The sequence below is a fragment of the Vombatus ursinus genome, unplaced genomic scaffold, assembly GCF_900497805.2.
Source record: "Vombatus ursinus unplaced genomic scaffold, bare-nosed wombat genome assembly UNPS02014811.1, whole genome shotgun sequence".
NCBI lineage: Eukaryota > Metazoa > Chordata > Mammalia > Diprotodontia > Vombatidae > Vombatus > Vombatus ursinus.
Genome location: NW_020954589.1, coordinates 6,741,552 through 6,761,230, shown reverse-complemented (window position 1 = coordinate 6,761,230; position 19,679 = coordinate 6,741,552). Strand labels below are relative to the sequence as shown.

Here is a 19,679-nt window from a genome sequence, read left to right as displayed (position 1 = left end):
CAAGTCCAAGTCCAGGCCGCCTAGTCCAGTCTTCTCCTGAAGCCTCTTGCTCCACTAGCCCGCCGTGCCAGGAAAGACCAAGCGGCGCTAAACACTTCCCAGAACTGATAAGTCCCGGGCGGCGTATTTAAGGAGGACGCCAGCACTATACGTGGTGACGTAAGAAGCACGCACCACCCGAGAGGCTAGGGGAAGGCGGGGTGACGGCGGGGTGACTGGGGGGTGGGGGGGCGGAACCTGCCGCTGGAAGAGCAGCGGCTGGAGCCGGGCGATGGCGAAGCTGTTGAGCTGCGTCTTAGGCCCCCGGCTCTACCGGGTCTATCGGGAGAGGGACTCAGGAAGGACCCAGTCTAGCGTTCCTGGGACTCCGGCTGCCATCACCACCTCCCCAGCTGGCTCCTGGGTGAGTCCTTTTCTTCCTCTCCCCCGGCTGGAGTCATGGTACGGCCCAAACCCGTTGCTGCTTTAGCCCCTCTTAAGCACCCATAGTTGGAATTAGGGGGAGCGTGTTAACCTGCCTATTCCCGCACAAATACTGCGCACCTGGGTCTTTCCGGTGTAACTTGCATGCTTGTGGATGTGAGCCTTTTTTCCTTTCTCTCTATCCATCCACTCACTCCTCTCCTGTTTCTCATTTATCTTGTTCGCCTTTTTTATTTACCGCCCCCCGGTCGCCGGTACAACACCCAACCCCACCCGTGTATGTTGTCATGGTTCATGCCGGACCCCAGGTGCTGCCAGGAAGACCCTAGAAGGGTGTGTTCTAGAAATGGGAAAGGGGAGGGGTTGGTTGCCATAAAACTCAGTATGTCTCAGCTCGAGCTGTCGCATTGTCCTGTTGCGTCTTCATGTGTTTTCCCTTTATTTGGCTCTTACTTTCGTTTTCAAAATGACTTCCCAGCAACTTATCGGTACCACTCCCCTCTCCTAAAGTGATGGTTCTGTCCAATGGGGGGGGACACTCAGCTGGACGCGGAGAGACCCACAAGGCAATTCTATTTTCAGAAATGGGGGAGATTTTATATCTACTCTCTGATTATGTCCACTCTCACAGGCTCAGGGTCTCTTTTTCTGATCTCACCCACATTTTCAGGCTTTCCCAGTTTTTACTTCATAAAAGACCCTCACCTTCTCCTGTCATAGTGTCTTCTCTTTTCCCTTTCGTCTTCACCTTCGAATTCTGTCCATTCTCTTCCCCACCCCCCCTTCCCCGGTTTCGTTCATTCTCTGGAAGGGAGTCGTGAAACAGGACAAAAGTCATTCATTGCTTTCTTTTGTAGTGTTAATTCCTTGCATTTTCCCTGGGGTAAAGGTTGGACAGACAGAAAAGGGGAGCCAGATCTTGAGTTGCCCTCTCTAGGGGCGGGGAGCCCCAGGTCTGGAGTCTTTTCAGGTGGGATGGTAGAATAGTCGGGGCTAGGGGCAGCTAGGTGGCTCAGTGGATAGAGCTCTGACCTTGGAGTCATGAGGACCTGAGTTCACATCCGACCTCAGACACATGACACTTACTAGCTGTGTGACCCTGGGCAAGTCACTTGACCCCATTTGCCTCACCTAAAAAAAGAAAAAGAATAGTGCAGGCTGAGGCTCTAAAAGGAGGTGGGATGGATGGGGTTGGGGTAAGGCCATAGAAAAGGGACTCTGACTGAGCTGTTTTTGCAGGAGTCCTATTATCAGCCCAGGGCCTTGGAGAAACATGCTGACAGCATCCTGGCTTTGGTGAGTTGGTCCTCTGCACTCTTATCTCCCCAGACCCAGTCGTTTTTTATGTTTACCTTCCCAGTCTAGAAGACTGTTTAGGTTCTGAAGAAAAGGGTTTTGAACCTCAGCTGAGGAGTTTTTCCTTCCTTTCTGGTATGCCATACAGCTTCCTCTGGGACAGTATGGGTCATGAGGAAAACATGTTTACTCTCAGTTGGGACCTTCCCCAGGTACTGAGTACCACAGTCTCCATAGACTTATCTTGTCAAGCAACCAAGCTTCCTCTACTGCAGTGACAGCACTTCTCTCCACTAGGGTTCCTATGTCAACATTTATACTGTCATTTGGGGACCAGAATGTACCAAATAGCAATGATGGAAAACATCCAAACAAATTGTAAAAAAAGAAAACTGTGCCTTTTAAGTTTGAGCTGACTTGGGGAAATGCATTTTCCCCCAATGCGCTTCTCTGTTGCTACCCTTTTTCTCCCCCCCCCCACTTTGACTTCTTTGTATGATATTCTGCACAGTATCTTCTAGCCTTTTCATCACCATTTGTAATCAGTCTAGGAAGAGTGCATTTGGCAGAATGGAACATACTTTCTGACTTTCTAATATATAAAGCTCATTCCTCAACCTCCTCCCCTCTATGTGGTTGTTACAACCTACTTTTTCTGGCAGTGTGGGATGCCTCATTTCTCCAGATTGACCAGAATCCAGGGTTGGAAATGGGGGAGCAGGGGCAGCTAAGTGTATCGGTGGATAGAGCTCTGACCTTGGAGTCAGGAGGACCTGAGTTCAAATCCGGCTTCAGACACATAACACCCACTAGCTGTGTGACTCTGAGCAAGTCATTTAACTCCAACTGGCTCACCAAAAAAAAAAAAATAAAGGAAAGAAAAAAAGAAATGGGAAAGCAAGTCAAAATGAAGCAAAAGTTGATTATCCATTTGTCATTTTTCTATCATAGGCCTCAGTCCTCTGGTCCATCTCTTATTATTCCTCCCCCTTGGCTTTCTTCTACTTGTACAGGAAAGGTCAGTGTGGGGTTAAATGGTGGGTTGGGGTTTGGGATGGTGTGGGTGTTGATTAAATGGAGAAGCTTGTCTCAGGAGAAGGGTCCCTCTTCTGTTAGTAGGTATAGCCAGTGCTCCCCGGAATGGCCAGCAAGTGCCCCAAATTAGCTGTAGGATAGAGGGGGAGGAACAATGAATGAAGGTAGAACTTGAACTCAGCTCTTTTTCTTTCCTCAGGTTACTTGTGTATGTCAAAGGTGGTACCATTTTCTCACTATGCTGGAACATTGCTACTGCTTCTAGCAGGTGTGGCCTGTCTTCGAGGTAAGTGATCCAATATGGGCATATTCGATATGCAGATATTTATTAATCAGCTCTTATGCTAGGCTTGGGGGGGGGGTGGAGTAGGGTAGGGGAGATGCAGAAGAGCACAAAGTAAGATCCTTCCCTTATGTAGTTTGGAGTTTTGTTGGGGAGATAAAAACACAGATGAATGAATGAAAAGATAATTAATAATAAAAGGTGGCTTGTGATAAATGTCAAATGAGTGGTGTATGTGATGAATGTGTTATTTAGAGATTATAACTAAAGATTCCCGGAAAAGAGAGAGTTTGAGTTGGGCCTTGAAGGGTGGGAAGGATCTAGATAAGTGGAAAGATAGAGGAAGATATAGTTCCTGGGAAAAATATGAGCTGAGCATGAAGGTAGGCTAGCAAATAGTAAACGTAGGAGACAATGAGGACACTAGTTTGATTAAAGTATTTTTAGGGAAATGGTGTGAAATAAGACCTGGAATGGTAGATTGGGATCAGAATATAGAAGGCACTGAAAGCCCAAATTGGAATTTATGCAATAGACCATGTAATGATGAAAATGATACTTTATGAAGATTAATGTGATAGATTAGAGAGGGATAAGATTAGTTAGGAAATTGTCATAATGATCCCGGGATGAGGTGACATAGACTAAAATTGCGGTTGTGGAAAAGCAGGGAGTAAAATGAAGAGATGGGTAAAAGTAAGAGATGTTTCAAAGGGAGGATGGATAAGAATGTGTGTGTGATAAAGACTCATTAAAGAGTTTTGATACTGGTAACTAGCAATCTCATAAACAGAATTAGAGAAACCCAATTTTTTCATAGTCAAGTTGAGAAAGAAATTTGACAGTGAAAGGAAGAAGAAAACTAACATCAGGAGCAGGGCCACATGAATTATTAAGTTAGGGGAGGCTGGAGCATGTTAGAGGTGCAGAGGGAGAGATTGAAGAATCCAGCAAGAAGGAAATACTTGAGGGTGCATCATCGCTAAAGAACTGGAAGGTGAGATAAGATCAGCTCCTCTTATTTTCCTATGAACCAAGGCTTTTGTCCTGAAATTCTTGGTTTCCATGCAATACCTTTCCACTTCGGCTTTCTCTCTTTATAGCCTCATCTCCTATCTCCCAGTCTCCTAGACTAATAGATTTTTTTGGTGCATTCTTTCATTCAGGCATTGGCCGTTGGACCAACCCTCACTACATCCAGTTCATCACCATTTTGGAAGAGACTCATAGGAATAACTCCCCAGAGAACAAGGTATGGTCCTAGGTGATGCATAAGGGTAGAGGAGAGGAAAGTTAGAGCTGGAGGAGACTTTAGAGATCATCTCATTCATTTTATAGTTTAGGGAACTTACTAGACCCGGAGGGACTAAGGGACTTACCTAAAGTCACACAGCTAGGGAAGAGCAGAGCTAGGATTCAAACCCATGTTCTCTGACTTCAAATACGTTGCTTTTCCCATTACACCATGATGCTGGAATGGCACAATCCAATATATAGCTGTCTGTCTCATTCTTCCCCTCACCTTTTCTATAATGGACCCCCTCCCTTCCTCCCTTCTTTCCTTGCTTCCTTTCCCCTCCCCTCCACCCCCTTTTCCCTTCCTCATCTCTCTCATCTCCTTTTTGTGCCTAGGCTGGAATTACCTCAGCCACTCATGGGCTCAGTTCCACTACTGATTGAAATGGAAGATTTGATCTATCACATTTCTGACCTAGATCAGTTTACCCCTCTTTAGGCATCATGCAGCCCTACCCCTACCTTCTGAGGTTATTGGGGTGGCTCTCTATCAGTCACTTTGTCAGCTGCTGTGGTTCAGAACTCCAAGATCAAGAGATCCATGAACCCAGTTTCCCAAGTACCAGGGATTACAGGTTCACATTACCACACCTGGAGACTCATTTACCTTTTTTTTTTTTTTTTTTTAAAAATTTTAATTATCTTTTTTTTCTTCTTTCCTTTATTTTTAAATTTTGAGGGCAAAATTCTCTCCCTTCCTGTCACCCCCTCCAACACCCACTGAGAAGGCAAACAATGTATTTCCATATTAGCATATTTTTTTAAAAAGTAAGAAAAATAAGAAAGTGAGAAAATTATACTGTAGTTTGCACTCAGAGCTCTCTCTTTGTAGGCGGATAGCATTTTTTTCATCATGAGTCCTTTGGAATTGTCTTGAATCATTTTATTGATTGAAGTAGCTAGTCAAGTCTTTCAAGGTTGATCATCATTATAACATTACTGTTACCGTGTATGATAATCTCCCAGTTCTAACTTTACTTCGCATCAGTTCACATAAGTCTTCCCAGATTTTTCTGAAACCATCCTGATTATTTCTTATAGCACAATTCCATCACAATCATATACCACAACTTGTTCAGCCATTCCCCAGTTGATGGGTATCCCCTCAGTTTCCTATTCTTTGCCACACAAAAAGAGTTGCAATAAATATTTTTGTACATATAGATTCTTTTCCTTTTTCTTTGATCTCTTTGGAATGCAGACCCAGTAATACTATTGCTGGATCAAAAGATGTGCTTAATTTTATAGTCCACTGGGCACAGTTCCAAATTGTTCTTCAGGATGGTTGGACCAGTTCACAAGTCCACCAGCAGTTCATTGATGTACTTATTTTTCCTTAATCCCCTCCAGTATTTTTCATTTCTGATAGGATTAAGGTGGTACCTCGGAGTTGTTTAATTTGCATTTCTCTAATCAGTAGTGATTTAGAGCATTTTCTCATATGACTATAGAGAGCTTTGATTTTTTTTCTTCTAAAAACTGCCTGTTTATATCCTTTATAAATTTGATTCAGTTCAAACATATTCAGAATATGTTTGAGAAATGAGGCCTTTATCAGAGAAACTTCCTGTAAAAGTTTTAGGTATTCATTATCTGTGTTACCTTTTAGAATGATGCAGTTTCCCTGATTATCCCTTTTAATGAGGAATATTTTTGCTTTTGCTTTGAGATCATAATTACCACCCCTGCCTTTTTTACTTCAGCTGAAGCATATTAGATTCCGCTCTTGCTTTTTATTTTAGCTCTCCGTGTGTCTTTCTGTTTCAAGTGTGTCTCTTGTAAACAATATATTGTTGGATTCTGGTTTCTAATCCATTTTAATATCAGCTTCCATCTTGTGGGTGAATTCATCTCATTCACAATTATGATTACATTAACTTCTGTTTCTTCTCTCTTCTGTTCTTTCTCAAAAGTCTATTCTGTTTCTAACCATTGCCTTCCTTAGCCTTTTTAATCACTTCTCCCCCACCCCTTCTCTTAACCCCATCCACTTTTATTTCCCTATTGGGTAAGTTAGATTTTTATATACAATTGAGTGTGTATGTGTATTCTTTCCTATTTTAATCAACTCCATGTGAGGTTCAAGCATTGCCTGCCACCCCAATTCCCCATTTTCCCTTCCATTGTAAAATCTCTTCCTTGCATGCTTATTTTAGGTGAGAAAATTTTACGCATTCTACTTTTCCCTTCTCCCAGTGCATTCCTCTTTCTCCTTCATTTCTTTTGGAGATCATTCCAACATTATCCATTCTTATCCATGCCTTCTGTCTGTGTAAACTCCTTTTAACTGTCCTAATATTGTGAAGTTCTTAGGAGTTACATGTATCACCTTCCCATATAGGAATGTAAACAGTTTAACTTTATTGAGTCCTTTATGATTGCTCTTTCGTGTTTAACTTTTTATGCTTCTCTTGAGCCTTCTATTTGAATATCAGATTTTTTTATTTCTGCTTTCTACCTCTGGTCTTTTCATCAGGAATACTTGAAAGTCCTGTATTTCATTAAGTATCCATTTTTTCCCTTGAAGAATTACACTCAGTTTTGCTGGGTAGGTTATTCTTGGTTGTAATCCTAGCTCCTTTGCCTTCCAGAATATCATATTCTAATTCTTTTATTCCTTTAACTTATCTTGTGTTATTCTGATTGTGGCTCTATGATATTTTTTTCTGGCTGCTTGAAGTATTTTCTCTTTAACCTGGGAGTTCTGGAATTTGGCTATACTCTTCCTTTGAGTTTTCATTTTAGGAATTCTTTCAGGAGGTGATTGATGGAGTCTTTCAGTTTCTATTATTTTCTTGAAATATGATATCTAGGTTCTTTCTTTGATCATAGCTTACAGGTAGTCCAATAATTTTTAAATTATCTCTCTTGGATCTGTCTTTCAGGTCAGTTGTTTTTCTGATGAGATATTTCACATTTTCTTCTATTTTTTCATTCTCTTGACTTTGGTTTATTGTTTTTTGATGTCTTGTGGAGTCATTAGCTTCTTCTTGCCCAATTCTGATTTTTAAGGAGTTATTTTCTTCAGTGAGCTTTTGTACATCCTTTTCCATTTGATCTATTCTGCTTTTTAAGGAGTCATTCTCTTTGTTGGATTTTGTGCCTCTTTTGCCATTTGGCCAATTGTTTTTTAAGGTGTTCTTTTCTTTAGTATTTTTTTGCGTGTGTGTGTGCCTCTTTTACCAAGCTGTTAATTCTTTTTTCATAATTTTCTTGCATCACTCTCAGTCCTTTTCCTAGTTTTTCTTCTACCACTCTTATCTATTTTTTTACCCTTCCTGGGCATTCTTGTTGGTTTGGGGTCCAATGGAATTCTTGTTGATTTGGGGTCCAGTTAGCATTTTTCTTTGAGGCTTTGTAGCTATTTTAAGATTGTTGTCTCCTTCTGAGTTTATGTCTTGGTCTTCCTTGCCACCATAGTAACTTTTTATGGTCAAATTATTTTTTTTTTATTGTTTGCTCATTTCCCCAGTCTATTTCTTGACTTTGAACTTCATGTTAAAGTTGGGCTCTGCTTACCTGAATGTGGGGAGGCACTGTCCCAAGCTTCAGGCTTTTTCGTGCTGCTATATTCAGAGCTAGTTCTGGGGGTCTGCAAGTTTTTGGTGCTTCCTAGGTGATGTGATACAGGGAGAGATGTAGTCACTGCTCTCCAGGTCCTTACCTAGGAAGAGCCCCTCGTCCCCTGCAGCCACAAGTGGTAGTGCCCTCTTTGCCTTGGAACTGAGATCAGAGCCCCAGCTCCCTTATGACTAACCCTCAGTGCTCCTCTTCGCCATGGAACTGCACCCCAGAACAGTGTATGAGCAACAGAGTTGCCAGCCAGTGTCAGCAAATGATCCCTTGTAATCTCTTTCTGACCAGTTGTCCAACCCCCTTAGTGTCTCTGGGCTGAGAGCTTCTAAAGCTGCTACTACTGTGGCTGCTGCAGTGTGTGTGGCCTCTGGACAGGCCTCACAGATTTCTCCTGCTGAACTCTTAAGTTTTCTTAGGCTGGAAAAATGTCTCACCCAGATCTTTTGTGGGGTCTTCTGTTCCAAAATTTGATTTGAGGTGTTATTTTAAAGTTGGAGGGGAATGTTGGGAAAGTTCAGCTGGGTGGCTGCCCCCTAATCCTCCATCTTGGTTCTGCCAGATTCATTTCCTCTTGAGAACTTTTTTCTCTTCACATCTGGTGAAACATTCCTCCAGGAAAATCTTCCCTCCTTATCAAGTTTATAGTGGAATGTTCCATAGGAGAGAATTTTATCTCTGTATGTCAGGCAATTTCATTCAAGAAGCAAAACTTAATACATATCCAATACCATTTGACTGTGTAGTCAGCGTAGGGAGACAACAACGTAAATTTTAGCCTGTGTCCTCAAGGACCTAACAATAGAGTTGGGGGGACAAGACACATGCTTAAAACAGAGTCTAGTTTAAGGTGGTTTATGAGTTAAGTTCCAGTACTGGGTAGTATATTCTATAAATATCCATTGCAGGGAGATGTCAGTGATGGCAGGAAGAATGAGAGCTTCATGATCGTGTCAGGTGGGAGACTTGAGATGAGCCCAGATAGAAATGTACTGGTCCACAAAATGACTGTAGTTCCTCACCATTTTCCTTAGGCTAGGAGTTCCTAAACTATTAATGATAGACCATGAAAACATTTGCTACTAGCACATTCTACCTGTCACTGGGTTGAAAATCTGACTATTAACTGCCATCCTTACTTTCCTCCAGCAGTGTAGGCTCTTAAAAACATACTCTTATTATACATACTCATCACACATACAGATGTGCAGGTAGTTCAGGATCAATATTTTCAGGAAATTCAGAATGGGTTCCTTATTGGGAAAGATTAGGAATTCTTTTCCTACCCTCTTAAACCACTCGGATATTCACCTCTTCTTTAGGCTATAGGAATTCATTAGCCTTATACCATTCTTAGAAAATGGAAGGTGCCCTTGCTCCTCCTTCCCATCCCCTGCATTGGAATAGTTCTCAATCAATTAATAATAAGCATTTATACACCTGCTGTTTGGAAGGCATCATGCCAGATGCTATGGACTCAATGCAGAGGCAAAAATGATAGAGTTCCTTCCTTTATGGAGCTTACTTCTAATGGGAGACAACATGCAAATAAGAATATATAAGAGATATGCAAAATAAATAAAAGGTAAATTATTTTGGTGGGAGAGGGAAAGATACTAACAGCTAGTCGATTAGGGAAGATATCATGTAGAAGCTGTCACTTAAGCAGTTTTGAAGGAAGGAAGTAATTTTCAGAGGTGGAGGTTAGGTGTGAGTACATTTCAAACATAATCAGGGACAGCTGGTACAAAAACACAGATGGGAGAGACAGTGTAATGTGTGAGGAACATCCAGAAAAACAATTTGTCTAGAGGTGGTAGAATGTGGGAAAGAGAGTATATACTCAAATTGGAACGGTAGATTTAAAAGTTCAACAGAGGAGCTTTATCTGATCTCAGAGGCAGTAGAGAACTTTTCGAGTTTATTGTTGAGAGGATAGTGTTATACAGTCAGGCAGGGTGATTTGGGGGGAGGGAATGATAATGGGTCTGGTTTTGGACTCAATGAGTTTGAGATACATGATATCCAACTTAGAGGGTATTAATGATGGGTCTACTTAATATTTTCTTCCCGTTTATTTCCTCCCCTGAAAACAATAGAAACAACTGTCTGCTTACAACTTTGACTTTAAGAGCTGGCCTATTGACTTCCACTGGGAGGAACCCAGCAGCCGGTGAGTAGCTTGCTTTACTTGTGCCATCCCTACGCTTAGGGATTCAGCCATCTTTTCCTTATACGTCTCTGTCTTCTGTCTGCCTCCTCCCCTGTCCCCCTACTTCTCAGCCACATCTTAGCATGTCCCTTTCTCAGATACCATTTCCATTAGGGACTCGAGCGTCTTAGCCCTTGGTTCCAACCCTGTTTGGTGTCTTCCCTGTCATGTCTCCTGCTTTCAGGAAGGATTCCCAGCGTGGTCTGTCCCACAGAGGTGTATCTCTGCTTCGAACTGAACCACTCCATCGGGGGACAGCTGATAATTTCCTCAACAGGGTTAAGAAGCTTCCCTGTCAGATTGCCAGGTGGAGTATTAGGGGGTGGGTTTCTCTGTGGAGGAGGAAACCTGAGATCATGAAATTTAGAGATCTAGTTCAGTTCCTTCATTTTATGTGTATGGGGTAGACTGCTGGGAGTTAATTACTCCCTAGTTTTCAAAACAAGCCTGTGTAGTGGGAGGAAGTGCTGGAGTTGTGATAAATCTACTGACTGGTTTTGGGGAAGAGAGATAATCCTCGACTATATGATTGTTTGGTGAGTGTGCTGAAAAACCCAATCATTGATGAGAAGGATGGGACTTTGGATTTTTGAAGAGGGGTGCTTTTTGGTGATTAATTAGAGTTCCCATTTGATGTTGGAAGGATGCTGGCAGGGTATGGTATTTGAAAGTACTGGTTGCTTTGCCAGTTGATGGGCTAAGCTTTTTCAAGTTGTTCTATGGAGAGTTGTAACTTGCTAATGATTAGGAGTTGTGTTGAGAATCAGAGATTCTGAGTACTTCCTGAAGAATTAACCCTATGCTTGCTCCCTCTATATTTCCTCATAGTTTTTTGGTGGCACATACTCTGGGGCGCCGGATGCTGTATCCTGGTTCTGTGTATCTGCTCCAGAAGGCCCTCATGCCCATGCTGCTGCAGGGCCAGGCTCGGCTGGTAGAAGAGGTGAGGCACTCTTGACCTGTCCCTTTCCACTGAGCAGTTCTCTTGCCTCACAATCTTATCTTACTGGCATCTCTAGATTAACCCATTTCCCCTTTATCTCTCAGTTTAATGGTCGACGAGCCAAACTGGTGGCCTGTGATGGTAATGAGATTGATACCATGTTCATTGACCGGAGAGGCATGTCAGAACCTCAGGGACAGAAGCTGGTGAGTTGAAGTTGGGGTTAGGAGAGTGTGACAGGGAATGGGTGCTGGCACAGTTGTGATATGGATTGCTGGACTTGGAGCTAGGGAGACTTGGGTTCTAATCCTATCTCTAGAAACTTAGGTATGACTATAGAGAACTCACTTAATCTCTCTGGCTTTTAGTTTCTTCAATCTATAAAATAAGGAGTCTGGACTTGATGACTTTTATTCACATCCCTGGTTCTGGTTCTAATCAGTTATAACAAGAGCAACCCTCAGAGAGAAGCAAAGGGTAATAGATTTCTCCTTTGCCTCTGCCCTTCTTTCAAAATTCCACCCTGACCCAAAGGCTCCTTGATATAGAAAAACCAGTGGATAAATATTATCTGCAAGGCCCAGAAAGTTATCCTGAGGGACAGCATAGTATGGCTGGGAATTAGGAGATCTCAGTTCTGCTCATGGCTTGGAATTTACTTTGTGATTTAAGCAAGTACCTTAATCCTTCTAGGCCTGAGTTTCCTTAACTGCACAGTGGACTAGTGGAACTTAATAATTTCTAAGGTCCCTTCCAACTCTAAATATGCAATCCCATAATTCTAGAATTATATTGTAGTGGGACATTATCTGGTGTCTAGCAAATACTTATTGAGCAAATACGTACTGGGCAACCAACTCATTAATAGTTGCTGGGTTTTTAGGCAGTATAACATACAGATGATCCCTGGCCTTGAAGAGCTTAAGGTCTTTAGATGCTGGGATCACACATAAAACAACTGGAGAACAAAAGCATAAGTTTGTTCCTTTGTTTTTGAGACTGGGGTTCCCCATCTTGCCAGAGCTAGAAGTGCAGTGGTCACTCAAGGGCCCAGTCCCGCTGCCAAATGGCATGGGAGCTTTATCCGGCCTTGCTATTGACCTGGGCTGGTTTTTAGGTAGATTGGTGATCCCTCTAATCCCACCACCACCACATAATGATGTCAAATTGACAATTTAGATGGTACAGTAGATAAAGCACTGGACCTGGAGTCAGGAAGACCTGAGTTCAGATCAGCTTAGACACCTAATTATTGTGTGACCCTGGGCAAGTCGCTTAACATCTGTGTGCCTCCTCTATAAATGAGGATAATAAAATAGCTCCTCCCTTGCAGGGTTGTTATGAGGATCAAATGAGGCAATATTTGTAAAGTGCTTTGCAAACCTTGAACTGTATAAATGCTAGTTGCTGTTATTATTATTACCATCATTAATTTTAATTATTGCTTAATACAGACATCTGATGGGTATAGCATACGATAGCTCAGAACTTTTTAGGTCAAAGAATTCACCAGCTCCAGCTACCCCAATAGCAGGAATTACTGGTTTGCACCACTTTCCTTGGTCCAAAAGCATAAATATTTTGTAGACTATCAGAGCTTGAACGGATTTTATATCCCATTTAGTAAAAGAGAGGAATCATGCCCAGAAGTCAGGTTACTTGTTGGAGGTCACACAGCTAGTAGATTTTGAATCAGGACTCAAATCCTGAATACCTTTTTTTCCAGCCTTGTTTTCTTGCCACAACCCTCCTCTGGCCAAGTCGTTCTACAGTGTAATTCGAACAATATGCTTCATGGTAAAGAAATATAAAACAAGCCCGTGGTCTGCTTCAGACTAGAATTAGTCACAGGGACTGCTTACAGGAAGAGTTGCATCCCTTGGGCAGATCCTGAGAAAGAATGATTATTACCAGTGAAACAGGCAACAGGAGTGAAAGCATGGGATCTTTGTATATAAGAAGACCTTGGAGGAAAAAAAGCAATAGTGAGCTGTCTTTAGTGCTAGGTGGTTTAATGATTAAATTGTAGCCATTAATAAAAAGATTCTTCCCAGCGGCTGAAGGGACATGTGAATCTACTTTGCGTCTTATTTTTGGGCACTACATATGGTCATTTGTCTTTCTTAAAGAAGAACCCCAGTGTGGCCTTCTTGTTTTCCTTCCAAAGAGTCCAATCCAATCACTTCAATGGACTCTGAGCTATGCCCTTCTCCTGACTTAGGAGCACTTGGGGAGATGTCTCACTCAGACAAGATTCCTCCCTCCCTTAGGTGATCTGCTGCGAGGGGAATGCTGGATTCTATGAGGTTGGCTGCCTTTCCACTCCTCTAGAAGGTGAGACCTCTGAACTGTCCCTTTGTCACCTGTATTTCTTTTTGTCCTTTGGTTTAATCCAACCTCCTTCCTTCTCAGTTCATATGGCTACCTTCCTCCTTTGTGTACTTCCCTTTTTGTTACCTTCTGAGACTTTGCCCTCTTGAACCCTCTTAGTAAGATTCCTGCCCCCATCTGTCACTCTCCCATAACTCCCTTTTGGTATAATTTATCTCTTCTGCTCTGATAACATATCCCTCTCCTTGGTATAAATGTACTCCTAACTATCACTTTCTTGATATTCCCCTTACCACAGTGCCCCTCTGTGTTAGGTAAGTGCTTCTGAGGAACTCTGAGGTGGGGGGAGGTATTAAATAGTTTATTTCATCTGTCCCCAGCTCCCCTTCTCTTTCCTCCCTGCCACTTCCTAGCACTTGATACGATCTGCCCACCTAGTGCTAGAAAATGTTCAAAGTATTCATCTCCAAATTTGAGAGTGTTTAGAGCTCTCTGATAAGTTTTTGCTATATTTCCCTTATCTCCCTTCCCTTCTCCCAAGAAGGTGTTCATTCTTTTGTGATTTTTCAGGATATGAGATCTCAAGGCTCTGAGATCACTGAGTTCAGATCACTGTCTTCCTCCCTCTCCATCCCTTTCCCCCCCAACCCTGTATTACAGCCGGATATTCGGTCCTGGGTTGGAATCATCCTGGCTTTGCTGGCAGCACGGTGAGAGCCTCTCTTAGTCCTCTGCCTCCCCATTCTCAGGCTGGCAGAAAAAATTTTCATTCTCCCCTGGGAGAGGGAGGTTGTGGACTTCTGTACTATCTCACCTTGCCCTGGACTTGCCTTTTGTGTAATCTTCCCACCTAATTGGGTTTGCCCAGCAAGTCCAATTGTTGGGAGGTGGGGACTGTGAAGATGCAAATTTGGGGCGTTTTTCAACTTTTACATATTACCTGTTCTTTCTGTATCCCAAACATATGGGGAATATCTGTCCTATGGGAAAGAATATCATTAATTAATCAACAAGTAGTTAATAAGGGCTTGTCTGTAGGAAAGCTCCCTTTCCCACCACCTTCTTTCTCTACATCTGTGATCTCTGATCCACTCTTCCTTTCAGGAGGAGGCTCTGGGAATATTTTTTTTTCTGGTTTGGGACTTGTAGTGAGGAAGGTTAGAGGTGCCTTTGGTGCTGTAGCCACATTTAACCTTTACCTTGCTCCTGTAGGGAGTCCCGTTCCCTCAGAATGAAGCCAATGCCATGGATGTGGTGATCCAGTTTGCTATCCACCGCCTCAACTTCCAGCCACAGGACATCGTGCTCTATGCCTGGTCCATTGGGGGTTTTACTGGTACACACCTCCCCATGCTCTTATGTATTGTAGTCTTTGCTACTTTCTATCCCTACCCAAGGTGGACTCCCCGAGCTTTCTTGCTTTTCTTCTCGCTTACTCCTCAGCTAATATCTCCTTGCGCAGCATAGGAAGTTAGAGTGGAAAGGACAATGAAGATCATTTTTCTAGTAACAACTTTTCATTTGATAGAAGACGAAACCAAATTCTGGAACAGAGGAAATGACTTGCTTAAGATTACATAGCTAGGAAAGGGAGGGTGGAGGTGAGCAGGAAACTAGGCAAGAAGGGAGGCTTTCTCCCAGCTGTGGGCTCAGAATTGTGCTATGGTTTGGGAACAGGGATAGAGGGGGTTGGATGAGTGACCTGTGAGGGTAGAAGGGTGGGTTATACCCACATTCCCATACTCCTCACTACTCTTTTTTATTCCCATCATTTTGTGACTTTGCTCACTCAGACTATCACTGAGATAGGGAAGAAACCCTGGAAGAAGATTAGGACCTAGGAATGTGGAGGTCCTTGTGTTCTTACACGTATAAACTTAATGATGAAGATAACTTTAAAGAAATGGTTCATTTTGCCATACTTTCTCCTGAAATAATGTATCTTGGGTAATTACAATTAGGGGGATAGGGGTGGAGAGAGAGACCAAGAACCTAAAATTAAATGGGTTGCATGGAGCATGGCACCGAAGGGGTAGGCTTTTGGAGGGATGGGAAGGCTCCAATTTCTATCCTGATTGTGCCTCCTTTTCCCTCATCCAGCCACATGGGCTGCTATGTCCTACCCAGAAATCAGTGCTGTGGTACTAGATGCCTCCTTTGATGACCTGGTACCTTTGGCCCTAAAGGTCATGCCTGACAGCTGGAGTAAGTGGGGACCCATGGAGAGGGGTGGGGAAGAGGGTAGGGAGAATGGGATAGTCCACTGGATGGGGGAAATTTCTGATTAGGAAGGTCTAGGGAACTGCTGTAGAGTTGCTGACATGCAGGGCAAAGCAGTACCTGAAAAGGGCTCTGAGAACTCTATAATTTTATCCTCACATATGGGGTCCTCTTCGGAAGATTTCTCATCAAGACATGATAGTAGGGTCCTCCCTTTAGCAAGTCCTGCCAAGCTGAACAGGTGTGGTGCGGTCACACAGTATTGTTGTTCAAGGGGTAGCAGTTCTGAGGCCCTTCACCAGAAGATTAGCTATTGGGTGATTTTTTTTGACCACAGCAAACTCATGAAGATCACGGACCAGGGCATGAAGGGGTTGGGATCTGGCTTGGTGGAATGAGTTCCCACGTTGATGAAATCATGGATTCCTGAAGTGTGGTGGAAATATCCACATCCCTTACTTATGTGGGCACAAGACTGCTGTCATAGAGGAGTTTGAGATATTCCTGTGGCATTAACAACTTTCTTCCCCTATTCCAGGGACCCTTGTGACTCGAACAGTGAGACAGCACCTGAATCTGAATAATGCTGAGCAGTTATGCAGGTGAAGGAGAAGTCCAAGCTTCTTAGGGCTTTAGGACTAATTGGGGTAAAAGGGGAGAGGAGATTGTTGTTTTTGTTTTGGTGTCTGATTCCAGGGACTGGTGTTCTGTTTCTCCAGGTACCAGGGCCCAGTGCTACTGATCCGACGAACCAAGGATGAGATCATCACCACTACGTGAGTCATGACATGAGCCTACATCCTCTGTTTCCTCCCCTTTTCCCCAGCCCTGCTTCTCAGGGAGTCCTAGAATTTGTACTCCTTCCTCTCACACCCAGGGTCCCTGATGATATTATGTCCAACCGTGGCAATAACCTTCTGCTGAAACTTCTGCAGCACCGGTGAGAAGTGGGGGGGATGCTTTGAAAATAAGAGTGGGGAAGGAAGGGAGAAGGGTCTTGACCCCAATCCTGTCTCTCTTAGGTACCCCAAGATAATGGGGGAGGAGAGTCTTCGAGCGGTGAGGCAGTGGTTGGAGGCTTCCTCCCAACTAGAGGAAGGTGAGAGGGAGGGGCTAGGAGGAGGGCTGAGGGTGGCTGCTGGCGAAGCTGTGGCTCTGACTGTCTCTCCCCTATCAACCCCCACCCTAGCCTCTGTGTATAGCCGCTGGGAAGTAGATGAGGATTGGTGTGTATCTGTTCTCCGATCCTACCAGACAGAACATGGGGGTGACTTCCCCTGGAGTGTTGGTAAGACTTAGGGACTTAAGAGAGGTTCATAGAAACTCCTGATGGGAGTAGGATTTAAGAGATAAGGAGGGCTAAAATGCCTGGGGTTTGGGGGGATTGGGGTGGGGGGAGAGATGTACTGTATTTAATTCCTTTTTCTTCAGGTGATGACATTAGTGCAGATGGGCAGCGGCAGCTAGCCTTGTTTTTGGTGAGTTTTGTTTGATTTCCCTACCTTTAGATCTAGATAAGAGAAGACCCTTGGGAAGAGGGAGTGAATCTTTCAAATGCTTCTACTCTTTGGCCTCTGTCTTAACATTTTTTCTTCATATCTGGCTCTCTTTCAGGCTCGGAAACACTTACACAACTTTGAGGCCACCCACTGTACCCCACTTCCTCCTCACGAGTTCCAGATACCCTGGAAGCTCTAGAAGAGCCTAAAATGGGAGTGGCCTTTTTTGGGGGAGGGGTATAGTGAGTGGGGAATCCTTTCCTCTGTGATACGTCATGTTCACATTGTTTATTGTTTTGGGGGAATAGAGGGATTGTCCATCCTCCTTTTTTCCCCATCCCCCTTCCCCCGCATGATGCCTGCCCACCTCCCATCTCTCTGCATTCTCCTTCCCACTCCTTTAAATGATCACAGTTTGTTCATAATATTAAAAAGTATTTTTTCTATCTGGATGACTGATTTTGTGATGGTAAAAGTTAGGGTCTTAAGGTCAGGAAGCCTAGGTTCCCAAGGAGATTGTGCCTTAGGGTTGACTCCAAATGGATTTCCTTCTCTGTTCAACCACCATTATTTCTTTTGTCCTCTCAGGCTTATACTCTTGAGAATGGCTGCCTCTTACTCCTCTGCCAACATCCATTTCATCCCTGTCAGTCCCATCTCTTCCTTCCTCTATTCCTGTTGCCCTGATTACCTTTTGCCTCGATTATTGTACTTTCCACCCACCTTGTCTGTCTGCATCTGGTCTCTTCCTACTCTATACCACCTCCAGATTTATCCTTGCTTCCTGTTACCTGATCAAATTTATACTTCTTGGACTAACCCAAGAGGCCCCAGCATTGACCTGGACCCCTGTGGAGCGTCACTCCTCCAGCTGTGGGACACCTGCTCCCTTGTCTTTGCTGTATTTTCCCTCAGAAAGTCTTTCCTGTTTACCAAGAGGATCTCCTTTTCTTGGTTTCCTGTCAGCCTTCCCTTAGTTGGGCTAGTGTTATGTACTTAAATGTATTTTCTAGCTGCTTTCTGTGTGTCTGGTCTTTAGGAAAATTTAAATTCTTTGAATGTAGGGTCTGTGCTCCTAATGGAAGCTGTTTCCTTCATCTTAGTTTTCTGTGGTGGTGTGGCTTCTCTCCTTGCCATCTCCAATCTTAGTGCCTAGGATAAGAGTGCAACCACAGGTTGTGAATGCTTAGATTAGTGAGAGGCTAAATGCCCCAGTACTGAAGGGGAGATGGAATTGACAAAATGAATTAACGTTTTCTGGAGCAAATCCACCTTTAGCGAACATCAAAGACATTGAGAAATTTTGTGAAGCAAATAAGGTTCAGAAGAGAGGAAATGTTGGGGTGGGACAAGACTGCCTGATATTTTTTGAATCCCACCCTTCCAAACCCAAACTGGACAGTTAATCCTTATATATTCTGGCAAGGAGAATCCAGGGAGCAGCTCCTTCTCGAAAGTAAATGAAGTGATGGGAACCTGGACCCCTATTTAAGGTAGCTCACCTCAACAACCCCACATTTTCCACATTCTTAATCCAGTAATCCTCACTGCCCCTGGCCTAGCTCCTTATTGAGATGCGGGTCTCCATTTTCTCAGCCTCAAAAATTAATTTTTCTTAATTAAGGCTAAGTTTACTCAATCTGTGACTTTTGCCCCTTTAGGAACCCAAATATCCTATTTTTCTGGTTCCCAAACCTTGTGCCCTTTTGTTTCTCTGAATCACTCTTGTCTATACAGTGTTTGTGTGGAGAGGGCTTGGGGAAAGACAGTTACTACTAGAATGGGGGCCCCCTCTGTGTACATGAGGGAAGGATTGAGATTGGGGTGGGGTGTCAAACACCTGGATCCTAGATTGTCTCCTTTTTTCTATGAATGGAACACTTCCCTTCCGCCTGATAAGGAGCAGCTGTGTTTGCCTACAGAGCCCCCCAGGGTGGCACTGGCTTCACCTCCCCTGCAAGTCCTCTGCTCTTCACCCTCACATCCTACTGTATATAGTGGACTCCTTAAGGAGGCTCTTGAAAGAACTTGCCCAATGGTGCTGACTCTACATTTGCTGGAGCTTTCAGCTCTGCTATGCTGGCCTGGGGGTGAGGGATGATCTGAGTTTCTAGGGTGAAAGAAAAAGAAAGGATAGGGAGATGAAAGGGAGGGGACAGAGTACTGGATGCAAAGGGATGTGTTAGATTGAGAAAATAGGGGTTGGGATGGGAAGAGGAGGCTAGTTTGGGGGAGGTAGGTATAGAGTACTGTTAAGATTATGGGACCATAGGATTTAAAGTTGAAAGGGACATAACTGATTGATAGATGGGTAAGCAGGAACAAACAGGCTATACTCTAACTCTGGGTGCTTTCCAATTCCAGATGGAGGAAAACCCAGGACTAGAGTTGGGGGTACTTCCAGCTCTTAGCATAATGCCTAGGACATGGCTGATGCTTAATTAAGGCTTGTTGGATTGGCCTGGTTTGGAGAAGGCAGGTGGAAAGCAAGAACCAACAGACAGGTCCTAGGATTGAGGGTCTCTGCCTGGCCCAGGCTGTGCCTTGCACTGTTCCACATGTGAAATT

The 19,679-nt window shown here is 43.6% G+C and overlaps 1 protein-coding gene across 1 annotated transcript; it reads left to right on the top strand.

Annotated features, from left to right (window-relative positions):
• Positions 1-232: 232 nt before the first annotated feature.
• On the top strand, positions 233-17,557 carry ABHD16A (abhydrolase domain containing 16A). The gene is made up of 20 exons (XM_027876699.1): positions 233-403; positions 1,663-1,719; positions 2,671-2,737; positions 2,954-3,040; positions 4,204-4,289; positions 10,006-10,079; positions 10,303-10,425; positions 10,947-11,061; positions 11,166-11,267; positions 13,332-13,395; positions 14,053-14,102; positions 14,605-14,728; positions 15,493-15,597; positions 16,151-16,214; positions 16,332-16,388; positions 16,490-16,552; positions 16,635-16,711; positions 16,802-16,900; positions 17,044-17,090; positions 17,227-17,557. The coding sequence occupies exons 1-20, from the start codon at positions 272-274 to the stop codon at positions 17,308-17,310; spliced, it is 1,677 nt and encodes a 558-aa protein (XP_027732500.1). The 5' UTR covers positions 233-271; the 3' UTR covers positions 17,311-17,557.
• The last annotated feature ends 2,122 nt before the right edge of the window (positions 17,558-19,679 follow it).